This window comes from Xenopus laevis, chromosome 9_10L, assembly GCF_017654675.1.
Source record: "Xenopus laevis strain J_2021 chromosome 9_10L, Xenopus_laevis_v10.1, whole genome shotgun sequence".
Classification (NCBI taxonomy): Eukaryota; Metazoa; Chordata; class Amphibia; order Anura; family Pipidae; genus Xenopus; species Xenopus laevis.
In genome coordinates, this window is record NC_054387.1 from 81,821,502 (window position 1) to 81,848,455 (window position 26,954).

Below are 26,954 nucleotides of genomic sequence, written 5' to 3' on the forward strand. Positions count from 1 at the left end.
TACACTGATTTTTTTAAATCAACATGTCAATAGAATGCAAACTTGAAATATAGGAGTTTATACCAACTCAGAGGGAAGTTTTTTTTAAAAAAAAGTTATAGAAAAAAATTGAAGTTAAAGCTAAAAATTGTATTCAGGATTTAAAAATTGTTGGGCACAAATTGCCATGCTAACATTTCCATCCTCAACAGAATGTTTTATAAACTGGAAAAATATTTACACATCCCCACCCCCCACATACACTTTTTTTTGCTCAATGTCCTGCAAGAAAAAAACATTTACATATCAGTAAATCAGGATGCAGGATGCAAATGCTTCTGTAAGACTCAGAATCAGAGTGGAGATAAGGTAACAATCACACAACAGTCTCAGCAATTGTGAGATAATCCGTTGTGATGTTTTCCACCATGGGTCAAAGTACCATTGAATATCTGCCAAAATATTACTTTTCCTAACAGTTAAAGCCAATAGGCCTGCACAACAGACATTATATATGGGATGTTCTTGTCAACATTTATATTACAGCACCCAACTGATTTTAACTGCTGTGCCATAGTGGTGACTGACCTGATTCAATCAAATCAATTCAATCAAATGAAATTGTCTTAATTCTCTGCTATCTCTATAGATTTTTTCTCTGAATATACTTTTATGCCACTGTGCTTTCTCAATTCATTTTGAAACATGCCCCAAAAACATTCTCAGACACATGGAAAAATAGATTTCATGCCATCTTCCTCCCTAGTACAAGAACATACCTTACGGTTTTAAAGGCTAAGCTTAAATGGCAGGTCAACCCCAATATAAGAAAATATAATTCTGAGCGATTTTCCAATATGCATTTCTTAAAAATTGTCAATGCTTTTAAAGTTATTTGTGAAAACTATTGAAAACAGCATTTGCTTCACTCCTACGTGTTACTTCTTAAACAATGTTGCAAAAGTCTTAGTTCCCCAGCAAAGGCAGATCTGTTAATCAGTTGTCTGAGCCACCAGGACAGAGAATAGAAAGGGACCAGTAAACACTGCTTTTAATAACATTACATATAAAAATTACTTAAAAACCCACAGAAAATTTAAGAAAAGATATTGAAAATAATCGAATTATAGTATATTTTCTTTTATTAGGCAAAAAATATTTTTTGGGTTGACATTCCCTTTAAGCTATTTTTTTTTGTATTTTATTCAATGTAATCTCTCTCAAATAAATGGGGGATTAGCTAGCCACAAAAAGAGGCCAACTGTCATTTATCAATCTCTCTGTTATTAGCCTGCTTAAACCAAAATGTTATATCCTTCTACATGCAGAAATCATCGGATGGCTGAATAGAATATAGCACAGATCAAAGATTAAATTTACCATCCAAAGAGCTCTACTCCCCCACTCTCTTAAAATAATTATTTGCTGAAGTCTCCAAAGATATCTTCCAGGGATATCTGTAAATATACTCATTCAGTTACCATAATCCATTTGTTTGTCTGAATTCTTTCCCTTTATGTGTTATGCCACACTGACTTTAATCTTTCTCCCCTTCTGTTTCAGGCCTATTCTATCCAAGGACAATACGCCATTCCTCACCCTGATGTGAGTTCTCCATCTCTCACCCCCTACTGCCCTCCTCCTCCTGACTCTTTCTCCCCAGCATGTTGATAATACTGATAATTAATATTAGACAATAATATTAATATGTCTGAGATGGGAGTTCTGTATTTGTCACACAAAGGGGCACATGTTGCTTTCAGGAAGAGAATACTTGGCTAATTGATGCTGGATATTTATTCTCTGTTCATATAAAATATATTTTTGAAACTAAATTTCTTAACAAGCTTTAATAAAAAAAGGGTTGTGGTTTGAAATAAGAATAAACCTCATTAGAAATGAACATGGATGATGTATCACAGCTCTATAAACTTGTAGGTTGATGGCCAAGTCATGTACCTATTCTCTTCTCAGTCTATAGCTAATTTTACTTTAAACTTCAATGTTACCATACCCACGCAAAAAATACAGTAAATGTGAATGTGGTCATGATAACCTCAATGAGTCACAGGTTGATTTGATTCTCCTGTTGTAATACAATAAGAGATGTATTGAACGGGAATTTAGTTTGGCTAGCATACTGTAGTTTGGCTAGCACTTGGCTTTTTAAGCCACATTTTTGAAAATATCTTTCTGCTAGAAAAAGGAGCCATTGGGCTTGGCATATTTAAAATGTGTGGTTACAAAAGGGTTCAACAAGGATTCAATGTTGCTGATATCTTCGCTAAAATGGAAAACAATGAATATGTGTGTGTTGCTCGTTTTGTGGGATCCAGTTATCCTGCATGTATGTATGGGAGGAAACTGGAGTTCCCAGAGGAATGCAACACACATGGGGGGGGGGTATAAAAACTTCCTTCATAGTGCTCAGGTACCCAGGTAGACCTGAGGACCCTAGTGTTGCAAATCAGTCAATCTAACCACTTAGACACCTTAAAGTGTCCAAGAAAAGTCATATAAATGAACAGTCTGTTACCTTTTAATGGATTGCTATGAAAGTGAAGAGTTCATTGGCATGCCATATAAAATGTGCAATGTTTTGTTAATCACATGATCAGGACATCTAGAAGAAGAAGGCAATATTGTTTAAAAAGCTTATATATTGGAACTCTTTACTAAACTTTCATACTGGTGCATTAAAATATTTATTATATTCAACTGTAACTAGTATATGCACAAAATGCAATCAGTACTTGAAAGACAAGGATTTGGAAGGATGTTGGATCCAAACTGACCCTGTCTGAGAAAGACATACCATTCTTAATCCAGTTGCAGCAAGAATGCTTTTTTTATTTGTTCAAACCAGTTTACATTAATGTTAGTGTCCTTTTCGTTTGCTGAATTTCATAAGTCTATGCTCATTTGCTGGTAAAACTGAGTGTACAATCATAGCATGAAAGGCAAGCAACCAGGTTTTGCTTTAGGGGTATGCAGGAACTCTTTTTTTGTTTTAGTCTTCTTTAAGCCAAGTACTCTCTCAGTAGAAGCACACCTTGAGTGGCATGGCTCCCTGGTGGCTTGTTGTGTTTTATCATTTGATTCTGTTTTCTTGTGCCTGTGACTTCTTGAACTTTCTAACAATAACCTTCTTAGTTCTAATGTCCCTCCTACCCCTCAGCAGTTGACCAAGCTTCACCAGTTGGCCATGCAGCAAACCCCCTTTACTCCCCTCGGACAGACCACCCCTGCTTTCCCTGGTACGTACCCAATTTTCCCGTTATAGATTCTTCCTTCTCTTCTCACGTCTCAGGCATTTTAACTTCTCTTTCTCTTCTCATATATTTTTGTATCAAACACTAGAATTAGCTACTAGAATCAGCCATAACTCCATGTTGATTGGTGCACTTGTTGTCTTTCTCTAACTGTCCTGTACTAGAAACCTGCCTGATGGGTCTCTCACAGTCAGATATTTATTAATTCACAATAATGAAGCTAATAGTTGGGAACTATTGTCATCAGATTCTGAGCATTTTTAGAAGATGTAAGAAATGCTGACCTCCTCAAGGGCAAGAAAGTTAAATGTATTTCTTTTTTGCTCCTTAGGAGAAAAGCTGCCCTTACATTCTTCTGAAGAAGCTCAAAACTTGATGGGTCAATCAGCAGGTAAAAATACTTTATATAGAACTGAAGCTTAATGCTGCACACAAGGTTCTAAAAGGTGATCCATGTGTCCACTACCCAAACATAATATTTGATTTACAATATAATGGGCTGGAGGTTAATGTGCATTTAAAAATCTTGTATTGTTGAAATGATGGAAGAAAATGTTTAATTTGAATGAGAGGAACATTTTTTGCAAGTCTGTGCAAGACGAAGACTATGAGGAAGCAGAATTTAAAATTAAACTCTGAGTAAATATTGTTTGTGTAGCACATTTTGTAGCTTAAAACTGGAACACTGTTATTGTTGAGGTTTATGCAGTGCCCCCCCACCACCCTCACTCGAAAGGTCCCTTGTCACTCTTACCTTTGACCCCTGCCCAATTCAGCTAGATGTAAAACGTGGCAGATGGGGGGGATGCATAAGGAGGATTGCAAAAACAGGGAATGGGAACCATGGCCCAAGAGGAAGCACGGATAACATGGGAGCTGTTTCAAAGTGCTCAAAGGTACCCTGTGTGCCATTCCTCTTAACTGTCATACTTTTTCCCTGTAGAATGCTGAACAAATATTCCCTGAAAAAAACAGATACATCACTCAGAGCAGAGCCACGTGGTAGAAGGCATACTAAGACTTCATGTGTCAGCCTTCTCTAATTTTCCCTACTCTTTATTATTCTGCAAAGACATTCATGTAGAGGTGTCCTTCTAGGGAAAGGCAAACAAATATTGTATCACATACATATATCACAGTGTAAACCTAAACCTGTGAAATAGAAGTTGTGGGCATGAAATTCATTAATTATATGACTTTCAATACATTTGTGGGAGATTATGTCCATTGTTACTGTAGGAGATTTTGGATAGCAATGTATACCTGTAGTGATACCAACTTCCTTATCCCAACATCAGAAACTGCTACATTTTTTTTAAATGCCGTGGGCCCTGAGTATATATTAATCTGCAGATCTGTGCCTAATATAATATAAAAGTTTCTGACATGGGTGCTGCCAATGGTAGGAAAGAGAGAAAGGACTCTTGGTTATATGTACCACATTTAGTGCAGGCTCTTATTTTAGTGAAGCTATCACATTGGAGTCTACCACCTCAGGTTTTAGACTACGGTAGGAAATGTAACTTCATTGAGAGAAAGCAAATAATGTTGCAATTAAAGGTACACCCCTTTTACAAACCATTATTTTACAAATCCGATTGGAAAGTACCCAAAAGAGTGGTGTATGTGGACAATACTGGGTTACCACCTCAAGATCTGCTGGTAGATTGCAATCTACCTTTTTTGCACTCTTGTTCTTGATCATTATTACATTGTGAAAATGCTGAAAGCGGTGGGTTATGTAATAAAAGGCACTAAGTTTGCCCAGGGACAGTAACCTATGGTAACCAATCAGCAGGTAGCAATTACTAGTCACCTGTTTAAATGCAAGAATCTTGTTGGTTGTCATGGATTACTGCTCCTGGGCAAACGTAGTGCCTTATATTACATATCGGGGTAGTGCTGAAGGTTTACAAGCAGCTTTAAAGACATATATAGGACATGTTTGATAAAACATCTTCCTCCATGCTACTTCATGTGTCCATGTTACACTAGATACTGAGACTGTGTTACACCAAATGCGTCTACATGCTGGGATTGTGTCAGTGGAGTTCACTACTTGGATGGATGCTAGGCTGAGATATAACAATGTGGAGGGTAGAATACATTTTGAGTGAAACAGCAAGTTGGGAAACCAGAACAACTAAGGAATAAAAGAATAAAGTTGCCAGTGACAAGGCTATTATGGTCTAAGCCATTGTTATTTTACATTTAACTTGTTTTTTACCTTTCATGTATCCTGTAGCGAATTCTGAAGCATTTCCTGTTGTCTATTGTAAATAGATCTGGTTCTTACATTTAACAGTGGTTTGTATTCATGGCCACTTAGAAAAAGAACTAATCATACTTTTAGGGCTCCATTGCATAGTCCATTAGTGTCCTATGCCTGTGATATGTAATCCGCACTGATATTTAGCTCCACTGAGGACAAATGCCTACTTCACTCCAAACACTGTCGCACCTTGTGGGCTCGTAGAATAATTAGCTCTATGATGCCCTGGAGCTTTGTATACTTTGCCTATCTTATTGGAAGCACACAGCTACAAGCAGCTGAAAATTAAGTTTAGCAATTTTGTATTCATTAGGGCATGGATCGTGTTTTGCTTATGTGGTCAGACTTGGAAAAGTTCATTCCATTCCATATTTCATGGCACCTTTACTTTAGTAAGAAAAATCAGTACTCCAGTAAACTCTGAGGCAAAACTGTAAGGTGTTTGTGTGTATACCTGAGAGCTTTTAAATTCATACATGGAAACAGCTCAGAGTCAGCAGAGAAATATTATCCCAGCTAAAAGCCAGCCTGGAATAGTGCCCAGGTGAGAGTCAGCATCTTACTCTAAACTTAGGTGAGACAATTATGGAGTTTCTCCAAGCCGATATCTAACCCTTTTTGCTTCATGTGTTAGGTATGGATGCCAGTCCCCAGGCAAGTACTCATGAACTCACCATACCCAATGATGTGAGTATCCATCTTCTTTTATGTCTTTCTTATCATTTCCATTCAGTTTGATCATAGTCTCTTCAGCTTTTTACACATATATATTTATTTCATTTAAAGAGGCCCCAGGTCTGGCCACATGTTGGGACAAGTAAGCATCATCATGGACAGCCGCCATTTTTATTTAGGTGAAAATTGGGCTGGATTGGAGAATAATCTCTTATTGATGCATCTTGATGGCTTTCAACCCAGTTAAAGTTGTTTTCTCAAGGTTACATGTTGTGATATAATGTAAATGTTCAGCCAAGTGCATGTGACTGTTGTGATTCAGCTGCCTGCAAAAATAAACTTTCCTATTTGTCCTTCCATTCTATTTTTTTAATGTTAATTAGTAAACTGTTTGGTATGACAGTAATATTTTTCAGGAACATGACAGTAGGGAACAGCATGTGCATCTTCAGTTTTAGCCCCATTAAACCATAACTATTTCACCCCAGACATGTTTCAGCTGCTCTGTTTTTCCAGCTAATAGGCTGCATAATCGGACGCCAAGGAACCAAAATCAATGAAATTCGACAGATGTCTGGAGCACAAATCAAAATTGCCAGCACCATGGAAGGGTCAGCAGAGCGTCAGATCACCATCACTGGGAGCCCAGCTAATATCAGCCTTGCACAGTACCTCATCAACGCCAGGTAATCATACATACCAACTTTTAATATATACCCTATACAGACAATAGAATACAATCTGTTTCTGGTCTAATGAAAGAAAATCTCATTCTAAGCTACTTTCCAAAATGCATCAATCACAAATTCTCAGTGGTTTTAAAGTTATTTGTAAATGTAATTAAAAGAAATATTTGTCCCTTTCTGCACTGCTGGTTCTGACTGTAGCACATGCCAGTACTCATCTCACCAATTCCCACAAAGCCTTGGCTGTTTCCTCACACTGCTGTTTTGGTATATTGTTTCAAGAATTAGCAGCACAAAAAATAGAAAGAAACAGGTAAATTTTGCTTTCAGTAGCAATTATGTTAACAAATAACTAAAACCAATTGAAGTAATTAAAGCACAGTCGAAAGCTCCTTAGAATTATTGTATATCTTCTTCCATTATGCAAAAAATAGCACAGTGTTCCACTTTAACAGCACATTAATGTCTTTCCTTAAGAAACAAAGCTGACCATACACGTGAAGATCAGTTCATTTGACAAGGTTGCCAAATGAGCGTATCTTTCACATATGTGCCCACATCGAGGTGGGCAATATCAGACTGATCCGATTGTTTGGCCCTCAGGCATTAGATGTGCTGGGTTATTTCAAAATAAATTCCTATTAGCCAATTACCTTTATAGGGGGACACAACTGCTGCTGCTGGCACATCCACCTAATGGTAAGTGACAGCAGATGGTTTCACACTGGAAAAATGACTACTAAAGTCTGATGTAGAAATTTTATAGAAATTTTATAAAAGTGTGTTTATGGCCCAAACAAGAGCCAGCATTGTGACATCTCAATGCACAAGGGCATCACTCCTGTGTCAGGCTCACTGACTGGTAAGGTGGCCATACATGGGCCAATAAAAGCTGCTGACGAACCCAGTTGGCAGCCTATCATCTGTGTATTGGGCCTACCAGACTGATAACTGGGCAAAAATAGTCCAGATGACTATTTGGTTTGAAATCCCTTCTGGGCATGGATCATGTTGGCTTGTTGGTGCCGTCCTCATCCTGATGGCCTGTATCCCCATCACTGTGATCTGATATTGCCTGTTTTAATATGGGAATATTGGGAAAGGTCTGCTCATTTGGCAAAGTGATAGAGACCACCGTGCTTAACATCTATGCCGCATAGGGTATTTTTGCCCTATACTAGCTAACCAAACAGTTAACAAGTGTCAGCTGGCACAGCCAAGTGTGCCTTAATGCATCGATGTATGTGTGTCAGATACTGTATTACAAGACCCTTTCTAGACACTAAGCAGAGGGAGCTGAACTTATCGCACTTGCACCAAGTTACACCATCTGGTGCAGAACCTGAGAACACACTAACACCCACCAGCCACACATCCAATGCTGAAAAATGATGTCCCATGACAATGTAATAATGTAGTTATTGTAAATCAGTTATGTGCATGTCTATGCATGTTTATTAATATACCCTTTTTGTTTTAGGCTGACGTCTGAGGTTACTGGGATGGGCGCGCTGTGACTTGGCCTTGGGTTTCCCTTCTGTGACCCTTTCTGACCACTGCTGACTGTGCTTCATACAACCATAGGATTTAATTCTTCATTCTGTTTAATCTCCCCTTCAAAATGACCTTCACCTGTGCTAGAAAACTCATAATGACCCTGCATTGGACTTGTGCACCCTGCTAATGAAATACATAAATACTGTAAATGCTTTATACCTGCATCCAGCTCAGGCACCAATACAAACATGTCAGTGGTTATTCCTACTTATGTTACAGTGGGCATGGGTGTCACTGCTGAATTTTCAGCATAAAGATGCACATTTACAGGATGAAATAATGAATGTAGCCTCCCAGCTGTGTGCATAAGTGTTGCCAGTGTGGACAGATTAAGAAGCAGCAGGATTATGGTTAAATACATGCTCATTCCATACCGTTGTGCCCTACTTGCATTTTGTGTATGATATTTGCATGTACACAGACTATGGGCTCCACATGTCATTCAGACTGTGGTTACATTTGTACAGGCCCTGCGTGCTCATTGTATAATATATGTAAACCATATGCCACTTTTGAGTGCATATAGGATCCCTGCTTATATAGCATTATTGCTTCTTACATGTACACTGGTCACTATGAAATGCTGTTATTTTAGTCATCTCTACACATGCCAAAAATGCTGCAATTACAGGTGGTAGTCACATACTAAGCAGTTCCAGGGTTCTGCCACATGTGCACTAGTAACAATTTCCTACAAAAGCTGCTGGATACAGAATTTATTTTGTTCAGTTCTTTTTTCTTTATAAATAACACCCTAGGACTATACAAACAGTTATCTCTCTGCCAAATTTGCCAGCTGTAAATATCCTCTCCATCAGCTGAGAGACTATTCACCTGAACTGTGTGCACAGAATGTCTTGCCAAGATTCTGTTCACACTATTTACTCCCTCATGTACATAGAACACTGAACCCCCAAGTATAGGGACTCCTATCCTTCAATCCCTGAACCACATTTATCGTACATCATCTTCTACCCTGGTCCTTCCCCTCTATATATATATATTCATATATATATATATATATATATATATATATATATATATATATATATATATATATATATATATATATATATATATATATATATATATAAATGAGGTTACTTCCCTCTGATCCCAGCAGAATTCTGACTTTATGTTTCATTGCTGGGGCGGCCTAGGCTTCTGGCGTTTCTCTTGTTGAATGGATCTTAGTTTAATTAAGGATGAAAAGTACAGTAATGTCTTCTTGCTAGTGTGAGATTAATCATGTGTATGCTGTTGATGAAATATTTATTCAAAATCTGATGATATATATTATACCATTTGTGCTCACTTTTTGCCTTGGCTCCTTTATTTCTGTGTAACAGAACAGGTTTGTTTGTGTGTGTGTGTGTGTGTGTGTGTGTGCATGCACTTGTGTATTGTGGTCATGATTGTGTGTATGTAGGATCCCACAATTGTAACTGTGTGTAATTATCCATAATTATACATATATGTGTGTAGCATGTGTGCCAGAACCAGGGGAGCCAAGGGGGACACGGCACCCACAGACTTTTACTCTCCGGTTCCAAGGAAGACTATTTATTACCCTACACTCAAAGACCAACTTAAAGGTCATTTGGATGAAAACATAGTCCCTGCCCATCTTGGAACTATGGTTACTTGACTAATATATTATGCAATATGCATCATAACAAAAGAGCCTCCTTTTGCAAATATAACAGCCTCTAGACGCCTCCTATATCCTTTGATGAGTGTCTGGATTCAGGATGGCCGTATTTTTGACCATTCGTCCATACAAAATCTCTCCAGTTCAGGTAAATTTGATGGCTGTCGAGCATGGACAGCCTGCTTCAAATAATCCCATAGATATTCCATTCCATATTGTAGATGTTTTGTTGGAATTTCCAACCCCTGCGTAACTTCAACTTAATGATGCTTGAACATTATCCTTAAGAATTTGTTGATATTTGTTTGAATTTGACTTTAACTTGACTTTAACAAGGGCCCCAACCCCTGAACTAGCCACACAGACCCACAGCCCCACAGCATGATGGAACCTCCACCAAATTTGACAGTAGGTAGCAGGTGATTTTCTTGGAATGTGGTGTTCTTCTTCTGCCATGCAAAGCGTTTTTTGTTATGACCAAATAACGAAATTTTTGTCGCATTAGTCCAAAGCAGTTTGTTCCAAAATGACTGTGGCTTGTCTAAATAAGCTTTTGCATACAATGTTTATGGTGTGAGTGCAGAAAGGGCTTCTTTTTCATCACCCTGCCATACAGATGTTTGTAGAACAATGTACAGCTACACCATCTGCAGCAAGATGTTCTTGCAGGTCTATGGAGGTGATTTTGGGTTGTCTGTAACCATTCTCACAATCCTCCGCATATGCCGCTCCAGTACAATCTTTGTTTTCAGATCTTTTGAGAGTTGCTCTGAGGATCCCATGCTGTCACTCTTCAGAGGAGAGTCAAAGCACAACTTGCAACCTCAACTGGCCACCTTAAATACCTTTTTTCATGATTGGACACACCTTCCTACGAAGTTCAAGGCTTAACAAACTAATCCAACCAATTTGGTGTTGCCAGTAATCAATATTGAGCAGTTACATGCATTCAAATTTCAGCCTTTCAAAATTTCAGAAAACACCCCAGTACTTAGATGTTCCTGGGAAATGAAAAACATACCACTGTTATCTTTTTTGTTGAAAGTGAAGCAAACTATTATGCAGGCTAAGAGGGGTTCCCAAACTTTTTCATATGACTGTAGCTATTAGCTATAAGGGGGGGCTGACCAAAGGTTGGACTAAAAAAGTCAGACAACCACTGATACAATGGTATTGGTTGTGTTTTGCATTGAAGAGATACTTCCTAAAGAGAATAAGCAGCAGGCAAGCAGAGTGCATCGTCATTTACAAAGGAACATTTTTCTTATGCACTCACACTGATTTAACAACAAAGGCCAATAATATTCCTAATAATCAGTCCCATAGGTATATCTACTGGGACTTTCAGGTGTTTTGGCTACAAATCTGTGGGGCCATTTTTTGCAGAGGGAAAGGGAGCTGCATCTCCAACTGCTCCACTGTAAGTTCAGCCTTGCCTACTGCCTCATCTACACTCACTGCTGTTTATAAAATTCAAAAGTGCTGGTTGAACTTACAGTTTGAGCTTATCATTTCTTTTGTAATTTATTTTGTTATTGACCAGTCCTGTGGGACATTTTTCTATGAACCCACAAAATAGATGAGTGAATTGTGTGATCTTTACACCATTTTCCATGTTTTTTCCAAAGTCTTAATTTTACAGTTTCGCCAGTAGATGGCAGAATATGACAATAATAATTGAATAGAGGACTTTGGAACTCTGGGGAACTGTGTTCAACTCTAATATAACTCTCTGATAAATATACCCCATAGTTTTTGGGGGAAAATATCTTACCTTCACACAATCTTCATCATGAATCATTCTCTGCAGTGCGGCCAAAGAAGGGGAGGGGGACAAGAGGACAGGAGTCCTTTCAGGGGGGGGGCCCAGTACATGTGTGTGTAGGTCGAAACTGTTGGAAAAGTGGTGGGTATTTCTACTGCTAAAGGAGTGGACTTTGAGTAGATTGATTGCGGGATTAGTCACCAGGGGATGGTCAGATGGGTGAATTGGGCTCCACTTTTCCTGATTGCAACCTTTATTCTGTCTAATGGGAATGAATAAAAAACAACAATCATGTAACCATTGTCATGTCATTTATACATGAATAAAAGTATTATTTCACTGCAGTAATGAGGAGTATATGCCAGTTAGTTATATGGAATGAGCACATGCAATATAAAAATTCTGAATAGCATAGATGGCCATACATCGATATGCAACTTTATATACTACAGGGGGTGAAGGATAGTGTAAGAAGAAGACATTAATTCATAGAGCAATTAATACAGAACGTTTGACAATGGTTTGCACATCCTTCATAGCATTACTGTATATGACAGCAAGTATTAATCCGCTTCTTAAATGTCCATGGTGATGCCCAATGTTTCTGTAAGAACCACAGACATCATTTACTACTACTTGTGTACGAGAAGCCGCGGTTCCAAGAGTGTAAGAACACAGACAGCCAACACCAATGGCTTTTGAAGCCCAGAAGCAGAAGGGCCCACTTACTCTCTACACCAGGGATCCCCAACCTTTTGAACCCGTGAGCAACATTCAGACATAAAAGGAGTTGGGGAGCAACACTAGAATGAAAATAAATTCTTGGGGTGCCAAATAAGGGCTGTGATTGGCCATTTGGTAGCCCCTGTGTGGATTGTCAACCTACATTGAGACTCTGTTTGGCAGTGCAGCTGGTTTTTATGAAACAAAAACTTGCCTCCAATCCTGGAATTCAAGAATAAGCACCTGCTTTGAGGCCACTGGGAGCAACATACAAGGGGTTGGAGAGCAACATGTTGCTCGCGAGCTACTGGTTGGGGATCACTGCTCTACACACACTATTATTTACAGCACTGATTTCCAAGGAATTAAAATGGTTGTCAAAATTTCCAGTGTATTTTGAAAAAAGTTTTGCAATAGGTATCCAGCAGACAGCACTGTTTAACCACATAAACATCTGCTGCAAACCTTTGCTTTAAATTCAATTTCTGAAAACTGGGATGCAGGAGAAAGTTTCCATTTCAACCGTCCAGGAAATTCCCATGATTAAATCCTTTCAATTCTATTTCTGACTCTGTCGTCTGACACCCACTCCCAAGTAGTAAGTAACGCTCAGGAGTTTTGCGCCTACATTGTGAATCCATTAGTGCTTCAAATGCCCAGGGCCAGCGAGAGGGCTGCAAGGCACATTGCCCTGACATATATACTAAATATATTTAGCAGCTGGTATACATATATTGTGTCCTTTTTGCTTTATCTACTTCCATATCCTCTAAGGGGCCACTCTAATGCAATCTCTGCCCTACCCTAAACCCAGTTAGTGCAGGCCTAAGGTGGCCATAGACACACCGATAATATCATACTAAATACATTTTCTTACAATATTTGGTGCGTATATGGTGGGAGATGAGCCGACCGATATCGGCAGAAGACTTAGATATCAGTTGGCTCATGGATTGTGAGGCACTCGAACATAGGCCATTGTTAGTGCTGAATCGTCAATTTCTTGGAAAGATGTTTTCCAGGAAAGATCGTAATTGTAACATCTATGGCCACCGTTACTGCCTAAATAACCCATCACCATTGTGTCTCCTTTTTTTTTTTATCAGAAATTGGGTCTCCTTATCATCAGCCCTTCATCAAGGTCACACTCTACCATTCATAACTACATGTACCTTCAATAAATGACATTGACCCCTTATGTATAAATTTTGCCTAACTGCCATTTGTTTTACTCCTTCTGGCAGCTGAAGGCCACAGGATATAATGGGACCCTGCAAGGCAGTATCGGACTGGGATGCCAGGGGCCCACCAGAGAATTTTGGATTATGATTTATGGGGTGGTGTCTAACCAAAAACCAAATATATTTTCCAGCATTTGTTTTTTGGCAATGGATCATGACATTCATTCATTTTTTGACTAGTGATGAGCGATTTTTTTCACCAGGCATGGATTTGCAGCAAAATTACGCACTTTCCCATCTGCACGAGGCAAAAAAGTCGCCAGGAGAAAATTTTGCCTGAGACAAAAAAGTCACCATAAGTAAAAACGTCCATTGACTTTAATGCATTTGGAGTTAGAAAAAATGTAGCGCTTCAAAATAATTTGCCACCTATTGACTTCAATGCGTTTTGTGAATTTTTCGCCTATCGCTCATCACTATTTTTGACTCATGAAGGAGTCCTGCAGCTCAATCCAAATGTCTTCTCTTCAACAGAGTGGAAGAGTTAAAGCAGCTTTCAGGCTATACACACTCTGGGAGCAAGTGCACCCCTCTTGTACGTACACCATGTTGTTAAAAATAAGGATATAACAAGTCACAGATGATTTGTATGGTGAGATCGTAGGCCACGTGCCTTTATACAGGTCACAGAATTTATATATTTATATATTATATATGTCTGAGGTGCAAGTGACCCCAGATACACGTGCTTGGGCACTAAGGGGAAATCTGGCATTAGGTGCAAAGTCAGCGGTCACAAGTCAGCCCTGTCCTTACCATTTACCATAGGGTAGAGGTAAAGGGGAAGGGGTTGCCTACTGCCTATTTTTGTATTATGTTGTTAAATAAGGGTCCTCTTATCCCTGAGATTTAAAAAAGGCCTGGTTCAGCCAGTTATAAACAGCACACGGATCTCAGTAACGACTTAAAAACTTATGTTATTTATGAATGCAGGAAAAATGTTTTCAGTTACAGCTTTACTTGAAAAATAAATAGGTCTTCAGCAAAGGGAAATATGTAATTCATATTGTAGCAGCTGTGTAAAAGAAGGGTAAATACACCCAATTCCTGTGTAAAGTGTTACTAATTTCTGCCTGCTGCATGTTGTTAATGACAGGACTCCCCACACTAAGTTTATAAAATAAATCCACATACAACTTTGCTCTCTAGCTTACCCTGGGGAGATATTATTCCTCCCTTGCTGCTTTAACTAGCACAGCCAGATGTTCCCATTTGTGTTTATATGGCTCTTAACAAAAAATCAATCATAAATGCCAATTAGTTAGTGTCCCCTCTGTTCCGTATGTAGGATTACAACTGCAGTGACATTTAGATAACTGTGAGATCCTACTAAAGCCAGACACAAATTAGCAGCTTCTTTTGTAAATTGTGTGCAAGCCATTGATTCTAGAGTACTGTATCAATAACAATGTCCGATTCAATTAACAAAACACATTTGTGTGTGTAGGCACCACCAGCTAATGTAACTCTGGTGTTACCAGCAAGTCAAAGTTAATACAGGGTTAATACCAGTCTCCCGGGCATCCATGCACGCATTTCATTGGAGCAGGTTCTAAGGAGCATTTGTAGATGTGAATAGCACAAAGCACACTTTATCCTGCATCCATTTTAGTGCTTTGCACATAATGATAGTGATGCCCTTTTAAATCAGCCTATATGTGGCCTGTCATGGTCATTACCTACTTCTGCATGGGAAAAGAGAGGTTAAATAAATAGAATAATAATTAATAGAATAGAAAGAAAGAAAAGGGACTTGAAGTATAGAGGTTGAGTGAGGTGAGGAAGAGGAGATATAATTTGGAGAGTGGGCCCATGGACTAAGGTTTTCTGGTGGGCCCTTGGCATCCCAGTCTGACACTGTATTCCTATGTCAGTCCACCATAACAACTTTGGACATATTTAATAAATGTGATACATCAAGCAAAATCACAAGATAACTGTGTCATAATAAACATGTGCTATAAGTAGTTACTCCCTGCAGCCACTCTGGACTGACTTTTACATGAATGCCCACAGAATGCTGCTGACTTGTCCCTTACTGCCACTTTGCACCTACTGCCACTGCCTTAGACACAATAATGTGCTCCAGGTAAACTTCCCTGCATGGTAAGTGATATGTTGCACTTGAAGCACTTTGAGCTGTGCCCCCAAGTCCCGTAATAGCCAAACCTCCTGTTTACAGTACATGCAACATCACTTGCTCTCTACTGCTTCCCTAACGGCAAAACCTCACTAACAACATTGTTGATATTGTATAAAGGCATATGGCCTGTGGATTCAGACCTTTATATGATCATGATTCATTTTAATAACATTTTACTATACAGCAGAGTACAGTTGTCTATATTAAGAAAGTACAAGAAAGTCTGATTCACAAAATTAATATGCCACCTAAAGCAGAAATACAAAGTGAGTATGTTAAAGTGCCAGCATCGAGCACCTTTTCCAGTCCTGCCTAGTTTCCTCCTGCGCTTCATAGTAAAGTCAGGCTCCACACTGGGAGTTCCCAAGGGAGGTTGTTCTGCATTAAGTCAAGTGTAAACCTTTCCAGACCGCTGATCAGTCACCAGCTGGAAAAATATATGTCAATGAACACAAATGGAAACCTACGAGGGAAAATAGTGGTAAGTTTATAATTACACAGACCCCCAGAACATTCCAAGTTAAACCAAGGAAATGACTTCAGACAGACCAAAAGCTACAGGTGATTCATAAGTGTGGGCGAGCTATTGGCCAAGGCCTTCAAAGGAGGGGCAAGTACTAACCTAGAATCCGTTTATAAAGTGGGCGAACTTTGCCCGTATAGAAAAGAGAAACAATACTGATAATTGCCTTTGATATAGAGTGACAATATTAAACAGTATGACTTATGTGAGCGTTTTGCTAGAACATGTAAGGAAGTGCTCACATGAATTATTCTTTATATGTTCCAAGCGTTATTCTGCTACTTATTTCTTATAATACAAAAAGAAAGCTTTTAGTAGAGATATGGTACCTGTTATCCAGAATGCTTTGGGTCTGTGGTTTTCCCAGATAAGGGGTCTTTCCGTAATTTGGATCACCATACCTTAAATCTGCTTAGAAAATCATTTAAATAGTTATTAAACCCAGTAGGATTCCAATACATATTAATTATAAGTAGTAATTATATAGTTTGGATCAAGTAAAAGGTACTGTTTTATTATTACAGACACAATACGTAATTTTTTTCACTGCACTTTGCTGTCTGCTAATTGCTGCAGGACTCTGCACAGTAGCGTAACTATAGAGTCAGCAGCTCAGCCTATGACTTGGGGGCACATTTACTCAGTTCGAGTGAAGGAATAGAATAAAAAAAACTTCAAATTTCGAATGATTTTTTTGGCTACTTCGACCATCGAATTGGCTACTTCGACTGCGACTTCGAATTTGAATCGAACGATTCGAATTATTCGACCATTCGATAGTCTAAGTACTGTCTCTTTAAAAAAAACTTCGACCCTCAACTTCCCCCCAGCCGCTCTCTTACTAGTGAGGAAGGGGACGCAAGTCGGGGCGTGTGTGGAGTAGGGGCAGGTCATTTGTGGGGCAGACGCTGGCAGGCGGGAAGTGGGAGGGATAAGGGATGAATTCTGGCACCTTTATGTACTCTAGCACTTGCACCCAGGGGAACAGTGAATTACCCCTAGGGTCTGTTGAATAGACCTAGTAAAAAATGTAAAGTGATTTCGTTTTTATTAATAAAGGTAAGTCATAGCTAAGATACTAGCTGGTGTATTAATGAACTAAAGGATTATCTAGCTTCTGTACATTTTGTACATTAACGGGAAAAAAATAACCCCCATCTTCCATAAGCTCAGTATTGTTTATGCACCTTTTCTACATAACTAAAGCTGAACAAACTTATGTCAAAAAGGAATATATTTTCCTTAAAGTATGTCAGTCAGTTGAACAACTGTGTAATCCTCATCATCCTTTTGAAACAGAAGAATGTAAAAAATCACCCAAAATATGTTTTCTTTTATTATACTTATTTTAGCTGTATTTTGCAAAAAAAAAAAAAGAAAAAATCAGAACGGGCCTCTTGCACACAAAGCCCCTGCAGGACAGTAAGATTTAATACATTAAAATGCACACACATGGAACAGTATGGACAAATTCAATGAAATGGGATTTCTTTAAACTTTACTACTTTATTAAGGTTTGCTCCTCTCTTTAGCACAGACATATGGTATGGGTTCTGTTCTCTGAATTGCTGTGGACCTAGGGTTTTTTGGATTAGGAGTAAACCTGGGATGTAGAGCTCCATGACTTATAGCAACGAAAAACAGATAAATATAAAACAGCAGGATGCCTTTGCCTCCACTGCAATTATTCCACTTATTCAGGTTATTCCGCTTAGTTATCAATACATTCAGGCCTGGATTTGTGGAAAGGCCACCTAGGCCCGGGCCTAGGGTGGCAGAATTTTAGGGGGGCGGCATGTTGCCCAACCACACCCACATCGGTTCAAAAACACTGGGGATGCGCTGGAGATAAAAAAATTTTTTTAATTCCCATGCACCAATCCCCATTGCTCAGGTCCAGATGATGAAAATTTGCATGAATGAAGGGGAGGGGACAGGGGTGACGAACGGCAGTGGGCCTAGGGGCGCGCACTACGTAAATCCGGCTCTGAATACATTGTACTGTCTTATTGTTACAGAGGAAAATCAAATCAGTCAAAATTGGAGAAGTTTGTTTAAATAGGACTCTGTGGGGCTTAATTGCTAAGCACAATGATAATACTCAGTAAAGGTCCAAAGATGCTCCAAATAATTGCGTTGCGGTTCTTCCGTCCTGTCTCTTCTGAATCATGAGCAAGTGTGTCTATCAACACAGGGAAACTCTGGAGCTACTGAAACCTTTGAGCTGGTGGTAATTCCTAGGTTCCCTCTGTGGGCTGCCTTAATAGGTAAAGCAGACTTGTACCGGTGAATCATACACATCATTATAATTCTGGTTGTTGGAAGTTTTACTGTCCGCACTCTAACAAACTTTTGAGCACATTGCATCAGATTTTTAAGATTTACTATACATTTGTTTTTATGCTTTGAGTACAATTGCAGTGAGATAGTGTGGGACAGTGGATATTTTTAAATTTTTTTGATAACAGGTTCTCAGATAATGGATCCCACACCTGTCTTTATCCATGCTAAAAAAAAGAGTACCTGTACTAATTCTGAAAGGTACTTGGGTGTTCCATTGTGTCCCGTTATAGATGTTTAACATGCAACCATAGAATACTGGAACTAATGGTAAGGTCAGTGGTTCATCTGATATGTCTGGGTAGGCTCTATTGGCCAACAAGTAGGATCTTTGCCCTGGGTTCACCAATTCCTTTGCACAGATCTAAACTTCTAGCAAATGTTTCCTTCTAACAACAATAATGGACCATACCCTGATCTTTTTAGTTGTTGGTCTGATATAACTGTAGCGTCACTCATTCATTTTACCAACCACCTGTTGGGTTGTTATAAAGCATCTATGATGTGTTTCAGATGTACATAAAGAGGCATATTTATTATCGGTGTTTTTATATCTGTGTAAAAAACTTGCGGCAAATCTGGCGTTTGCATGGCGTAAAATAAAACAGACCTTGATAAATCAACGATTTATTTTACACAGCTTTTTACACTGTTTTTTCAGTGAATTTAATTTTACAAACTATAATAAATATGCCCCAAAGTGTACAGAAGTTGGTTGGGGAAGGCCATACAGGTCTCTGTGTCGTCAGGCCTTATCAGGAGCCAAAAGCTGTACTGTCATTGAGTTCAGAAGGTCAGTTTGAAAGTGATTTTTTCTCCAGGATAAAGGCATAGAGATAAAAGCAGCTATGAGATCATCTCCTTTTAGGCAAAAATGTGTTTGTTCTGACAATTTACCCCCTTGGGTGGAAATGCATTCAGGCAAATACTTGCCACTGTATGGGTCACTGACTTAAGTAATTAGAACAGTTGTAGGTACATCAGCCAGTAGAAGCATACCATACATACAAATTTAGAGGCATGCTGCTGTGGGGATCCCAATAGGGTATATGAACAAAAGACAGAGACTTGAGATAGGAAAAGATGTCATTGGAGAACCCATAATATAGTAAAAAGGGCATATATGCCAGCATAACCACTAAACTCTACCAAACCAGTAAACCATATTAGTCAGATCTTTCCTTTTATTTGTAGTTGACTAAACAAAGTTTAAGTCCTAAATTAAACTGGTCACCCTCAGGCTGATATTGGCTGCCATCTCAGACAAATTTTACCAAGTCAACAACTTACAGGAACATATTTGGTCTTTCCCATGGATCCCAATAAGCAATTCAGGCGGCACTCTGGATAGGTATTAGTGATGCCTATGATTAAGGGAATGTGTTCCCGTAACGCGTAAGGCGATGCTGTTACCTAATGTTGCAATAAACCTCCTCTATATCTATCTGGAGCACTGCCTGAATTGTTTATTGGGATCTATATCACAGCTGGGAAGCTGGGAAGGTGGTGGCTGAGCACACGGAGATTGCGGAGCTGATCGGAGGGACACAGCGTGGTGGGGTGAGTCTTGAGCGGTCACATTTCCATTGAGTCTTCTGTATCCCTTTCCCATGGATATTTGATTGCAGCCTGGCACCTCTCAAAAGGCCCCGTGTGATTTGATCATTGGTCTACAATTTGGCTGGTTTAGAGAGGCTGTATATGAGGAGCTTTAGTTAATATGTCCCAAAGAGGTCTATTTTAAGAAAAAGCACAGCACACTACAACACTACCTTACTGCTTTCACAGCCTTGACATCTAGAATGACATACTTTTTTTTAGCTTGGGGCCCCAACCTTCCTTCATTGAGTAGAGGCCCCAACACATCCATCCTAGGCAAATGTTTATTGCTTAAATCTGTTCCAATTGTCATACATTCCAGATGGTCGGTTATTAGTCAGAATAGTTATAAAGCAGGCCATTTCATATAAAGTTTAGTCCACAATTTGTTTCACCATAGCGAAATGGCCACATGTAGCAATTCAATTGGCTTACTGGAGTTACCAGGACAGAGTGAATATTTCCATCTCTTCCTTGGGAGAATGTTTATGCATGGACAAACTCTGCTCTAATATGGAACAGGCAGAGCATTTTGAAATGGCCTTAAAGTCAGCTGCCCTATTTCATTCTTAGCAGATGATTTGTGTTTGTATGTCAGAATCAGGATGTTAGAAACATCACATCATGTAAATTAGAGAAATGTGCCAGTAACATCTGCACCTTCTCCTGTAATAGTGTAGGGTACCATGACAGGAAAGTGCTGTAACTAGAGCATTTTCAGGGCTCTCTGCAGAATGATTTTTAGGCCTCTTGACTGAAAACAGCAAAAACTGAAAATTGTTTGTCGCCATATACTTTATTGAAGTTCCACATCAGCTAGGTTATCTATACTCCAGGGCTACAAATAGTGATTGAGCAGACAGTTCATTGGCACTCTTGACCAAACTCTCTTTTTCTTTGTGTTTCTGATGAATAAGGAGAATAAATGGTAGTGGCATAACTATATAAGTCTGCTTCCTCTAAAGCCACTCTGCTCCCTGTAAAATTGTTTGCCCGCTGTGAACTTTTCGCAAGTGCCTGCACACGCAGGAGCGCACATGTGTATCACCAAGCAGGGAAAAAGTCTTTTACTGCACGCCAGAGTTACTATGTGCACTGTTCACTGGGCCCTTCAAGATGTTTTCACAGGGGAGTCTGCCACTATTTTGTTATGCAGCTGATGTAGGGTCTTGTATTGGGACCTTCCAATAACATTTAGGGGAATATTTATTATGTGGTGTAAAAAAAAAAAAACAGAATAATATACCACACATCACCAGGCGTCACCGTGTAAAAAACTGTGTAAAAAAACAGTTTTACATACTTTTTCTAAGAAGCAAAAAATGGTGGCAAATCTGGTCTTTGCATGGTGTAAAATAAAACATACTGTACATAGATCTATTCACCATTTTTTTACACAGCTTTTTACACAGTTTGTTCTGCAAATTAAATTTTACACAGCATAATAAATATGCCCCTTAATGCCACTAGGACAACCATCAGTGGGGTAGATGGGGTACTGCAAACAGGAGACCCATTGCAGAGGGGACCCCAAAAGAGGAAAAGTGCAATTTACATGTCACAAGGAAGCAGGGACTGTGGGGGGAGTGGAGTGGTATTTGGGTGAACTGTGGGCAGAGTTTTGGCATCATGAGGAAAGATTGGGGATAGTTATGGGGTGCATTTGTGCATGTGGGCCCTTTTGTTATAGAGGCACCATTCTACTTGTTGACAGGGCCCTCCACCCTGAGGGGCCAGGTGAACAATGGGCTAATAATTGCGACAAAGGCCCTTTTAACTTCGTAGTATAGAGCTCTATGATTCCAGATGATGGCTCTGTCTGCCACTGGAACTGTGTATAGACACTGGCTACTTCCTCTAGGCAAAACTGTATGGCTGTTAACACTCCAATTGGCTTTGAGCAGTAGTAGATAGGGCTTAGTTTGTAGAATACTAAAGCTGGCCATACACGTAGAGATTGAGATTTGGCGATATCAGGCTTATAGAGCCCAACAATCGGAACATAACGAGGGTTAAACGGAACAGATCCAACGGGATTTTTAGTCCTGTACGATAGACATTTGGCTGACTTTTGGCCAGATATCGATCGGCGGAGGGCCCCATACACGGGCCAATAAGCTGCCGACTCTGTCTGTCGGCAGATTTTATCAGCCCTTGTATGACCACCTTAAGTTTGAGATTTGGGGGCACTGCCTATTCATTCTCATACACCTGAAAACTAGCTTGAAGAAAAATTGGGATGGAAACGTATTTTTGACCCTAGATACATTTAGAACTTGTTGAATGACTAATATGCCAAGGTGGGCTTGAACTGAAAAAGTCAACAACTTCAGCTTCTAGGCAGGGCCACCATCAGAAATCCTTGGGAGCCATACTACTAACAAGGGTCCATCCTTGCCAGGGTCCTGGGTTATATGTCCACCAGGTGCCTGGGCCACAGCTCTCACAAAGATATCACTTCAACGCTATTGTCATGTTTTGCCCCAAATATCTAGAGGGAGGGGTTTAAAGCGGGTGACAGCATGTTTGTGGTCAGAGCAACAACACATAAGTATGTAATAAAATTACAGATGACCCATAGTCAGGTTTAAGTGATGAGATAAGATGGGCATCAATGAGATTCCCATCAACATGCGAGTTCTGTTGTATCCCATACATAAAAGTTTTGTTCCATTTTTTTACGGCTACATAAATTTTAGAGGAGAAAATCCACATGCAAATATCGCGTCATGTTAGTGCTTGTGCCATTTCAAAAAAGTATTAGCCATAGTTGTGACTGTCAACCAGTGGCGTAACTAGATATTACTGGGCCCCACAGCAAATTATTTTTCAGGCCCCCAAAATGTGTTGGGGTTGACTTGTTTCTCCAATATTTATTGAAATTTTATATGAATTAGGGGCCATGGGGCCCCTATACCTCCTGGGCCCCCCTGCAGCCACAGGGTCTGCTTCCTCTATAGTTACGCCCCTGCTGTCAACCTATATAATAAAAAAGGCAAGCAGAGTTTGCACCAGGTCTAGCAACCAATTAGATGTTTCCTTACAAACAGATGACTATTAAATGCTATTTGCTGATTGGTTGCTATCACTTACTAGAATCTAAAGTAAGGAGTGCACCCTTATAGAGAACATTGCTTTTCTTATATTCTGTATTAGAATAACAGAACAAGATACACATTCTAGAACTTCTAGTTTTCTAAAGGCCAAGTTGAGGAGTAATGTAATAAAGGTCTTAAAGCTTCACAAGGTCTAGTAACCAATAGCAACTTCTAGAATAGCCCAATGCACAACTTAGTAAATGTAGCAAAAAAAAAGCTTCAATACATTTAAAACATATATACAACAATACATCTATATTACAAACAATAGTGTATACATCCCAGAAATACCCTTGAAAGAGGAGATGTGAGGGACTAGGGTTTCTTGGCTTTTGCACAATGTATCTGCTTTAAAATATTTGCTACTTTGCACTGTGAACACTAGTGATATGTATATACCAGATAAGGGATAATAAAACACCATAATTACTGGAGTAATTTAGTAATTTTAGTTACAGGAGCTGACACTCATTTGGAGAGGCACATCTTCTTAATAATAATAATGTTACTGAAAGGTGTGTCTGAGCATAAAAAAATGAGTGGTCAGAGCAGAATGGGGTGTGGACTGAATTGTCCCTTAGTTGAGATTTTTTTAAAAATGTGCTATGTGATATATTATGCCATTTCCCCTTTAAGGCATCACTATTTAAATGCAAATTAACTCAAGACCAAGGCTGAGGGGGGATTCTTTGGAAATCTGACAGTACAAAATAATACTTCTCTATCTGGAACTGATTTGTAGCATGCAGATGTTGGAATCAGTCTGCCAATTATCCTAAGATCCTCTGCAGATCCAGGAAACTGCGTTCCCTCTCATTTATGGAGAAATTAAAGTATTTTTGTTCTATGCTGACAAGCTTTGTTTATCTAAAAAGAACATACAGCTATTATTATCTTGAAGGTAACACAGATAATTGGCTATTTGCAGTGGATGCTTTTCATACCATGACAGGCGCATCAGCGATGTCGCCATGCCCAGCAGCAGCCCAGTATAAGGATGGATTAATCATACAGTCACCCCCCAGACACAGGGCCGCCATTAGAAATCACGGGGCCCCGTACAACAAAATTTTTGGGGCCCCCTGGGCCCCGCCCACACTGACGACCAAGCTCCGCCCCATATCCCGCCCACATCGCAGTTAAAAGACCACACAGACATCAGCGCTAAAAAAGTAACCCCCCCCCACACAAGTTGTAAAAAGCTATTGATGGTCAGGGCCCCCTTATAAAAAAAATTGGGGCCCCAAAAAAAAAAAAATTAAAATTTTTTTTTTTTTAAAAACATTGGTGGCAGGGGCCCCCTGTTAAAAAAAACTTGGGGCCCCAACAAAAAAAAATGTAAAAAAAACTAAAAAATAAACAAACATTGGTGGCAGGGGCCCCCTTCTAAGTTAAAAACAAATTGGGGCCCCAAAAAAAAATTTGAAAAAAAATTAATTTTTTTTTGAAAAAAAAAAAAACATTGGCGGCAGGGGCCCCCTTATAAGTTAAAAACAAATTGGGGCCCCAAAAAAAAATTTGAAAAAAAATAAATTTTTTTTTTAAAAAAAAAAAAACATTGGCGGCAGGGGCCCCCTTATAAGTTAAAAACAAATTGGGGCCCCAAAAAAAAATTTGGAGAAAAAAAAATTTTTTTGAAAAAAAAAAAAATGGTGGCAGGGGCCCCCTTACAAGTTAAAAACAAATTGGGGCCCCAAAAAAAATTTAAAAAAAAAATCATTTTTTTTTGAAAAAAAAAAAAAACTGGTGGCAGGGGCCCCCTTACAAGTTAAAAAAATTTGGGGCCACCAAAAAGAAAATTAATTTTTTTTTTAAAAAAAAAACCCTAAAAAAAACAATGGTGGCAAGGGGCCCCTTACGAGTTAAAAAAAAATTTGGGGCCCCAAAAACAAAAGTTTTAAAAAAAAGATTGGTGGCAGGGGCCTATAGAATATTAAAATAATACATTGGTGGCCAGGGGATTAAAAAAAAAAAAAAAAAAAAAAACTGGTGTTCAGTAGAATTGAACTCATGGCTTCAGTACTTCAACTTCGCCTCCTTTCGTGACTTCGGGTCTTTTCACCGCTTCAGGACTTCGGCTTCGGCTGTTTTCGTGACTTCGGGTCTTTGCGCTGCTTCAGGACTTCGGCTTCGGCTGTTTTCGTGACTTCGGGTCTTTTCGGCGCTTCGTGACTTCGGGACTTCGGCTTTTTCCGTGACTTCGGGTCTTTTCGTCGCATCGGCTTCGGCTTTTCGGCACTTCCGCATTCGGCACTGAAGAGGCAAGACGTACGGCTCGGGCGCTCGTAAGGGGGGCCCGGATCTTCAAAAAAATGCAGCGCTGCCGGGCCCCCCTTCATGCCCGGGCCCGGTACGCTTGTCCCCCCTGTCCCCCCCTGATGGCGGCCCTGCCCAGACATATCCCAGAGCCATGGGTTTTTTTTTCTGACCTATGTACCTGAATGATTCTGAACCTTTTGGACAGTTGGCTATAATTGTCTCAGATGGTAGCAGACTGAGCCAAAAAGACTATGTGAGGTCCCTTTATTTACTTTATGTACTGTATTTATATAAAGTTGGAGTATCTAACCTATTGTTCTTTTGAAGTCAGAGGGGGCAGTATTATAACAACTACTGAAGGACAACAGGCTGATCAATGCTGATATGACTATCCCTCAGTCCCAGAGACTATCATCCCACTGCTACTATAGGCACATATCTCCCTACTATACATGCTATCCCACAGCCACAGTCCCTTCCCAGAGACTATTATGCCACTACAATAGGCACCATCTCTCCGTACTATAACTGCTATCCCACAGCCACACTCCCTTCCCAGAGACTATTATCCCACTGCTACTATAGGCACAATCTCTCCCTACTATACCTGCTATTCCACAGCCACACTCTCTTCCCTGAGGGTATTTTCCCACAGTTACTATAGGTACCATCTCTCCCTACTATACCTGCTATTCTACAGCCACAGTCCCTTCCAGAGACTAGTATCCCACTGGTATTAAGAGCACCATCTCTCCCTACTGTACCTGCAATCCCACAGCCACAGTCCCTTTCCAGATGCTGTTATAACCACTGTTGCTATACGCACCATCTCTCCCTACTGTAGATACAGGGGTATATTAGGGGTATATTTTATCAAAGAGTGAAGTGAGAGATCTCCACATTTAACTGGAGTGAATTTCTGCCACTCTCCATTCATTTCTATGGGATTTTAAAAGGAAAATTTCACTTTCACCCATTGATATTTACTATTTTAAAAATCCCATAGAAATGAATGGAAAGTGACAGAATTTCACTCTAGAGGACTGTGCCGATCTCTAAATTCATCCTTGATGAATATACCAAATACTATCAATCAATCAATCAATCAATCAATCACAACCGAGGCTAGAATCACCACTGCTTCTTTTACAATCTCGCCCTATTATAGTGC

The 26,954-nt window shown here is 39.5% G+C and overlaps 1 protein-coding gene across 1 annotated transcript in view; it reads left to right on the forward strand.

Annotated features, from left to right (window-relative positions):
• The window catches only part of pcbp1.L (poly(rC) binding protein 1 L homeolog), a 34,797-nt gene extending 25,042 nt beyond the window's left edge, over positions 1-9,755 (forward strand). The window contains 5 exon segments of the mRNA NM_001097851.1: positions 1,543-1,584; positions 3,583-3,642; positions 6,158-6,210; positions 6,722-6,884; positions 8,365-9,755. Coding sequence (NP_001091320.1) covers positions 1,543-1,584; positions 3,583-3,627 — 87 coding nt within the window. The 3' untranslated portion in view covers positions 3,628-3,642; positions 6,158-6,210; positions 6,722-6,884; positions 8,365-9,755.
• The last annotated feature ends 17,199 nt before the right edge of the window (positions 9,756-26,954 follow it).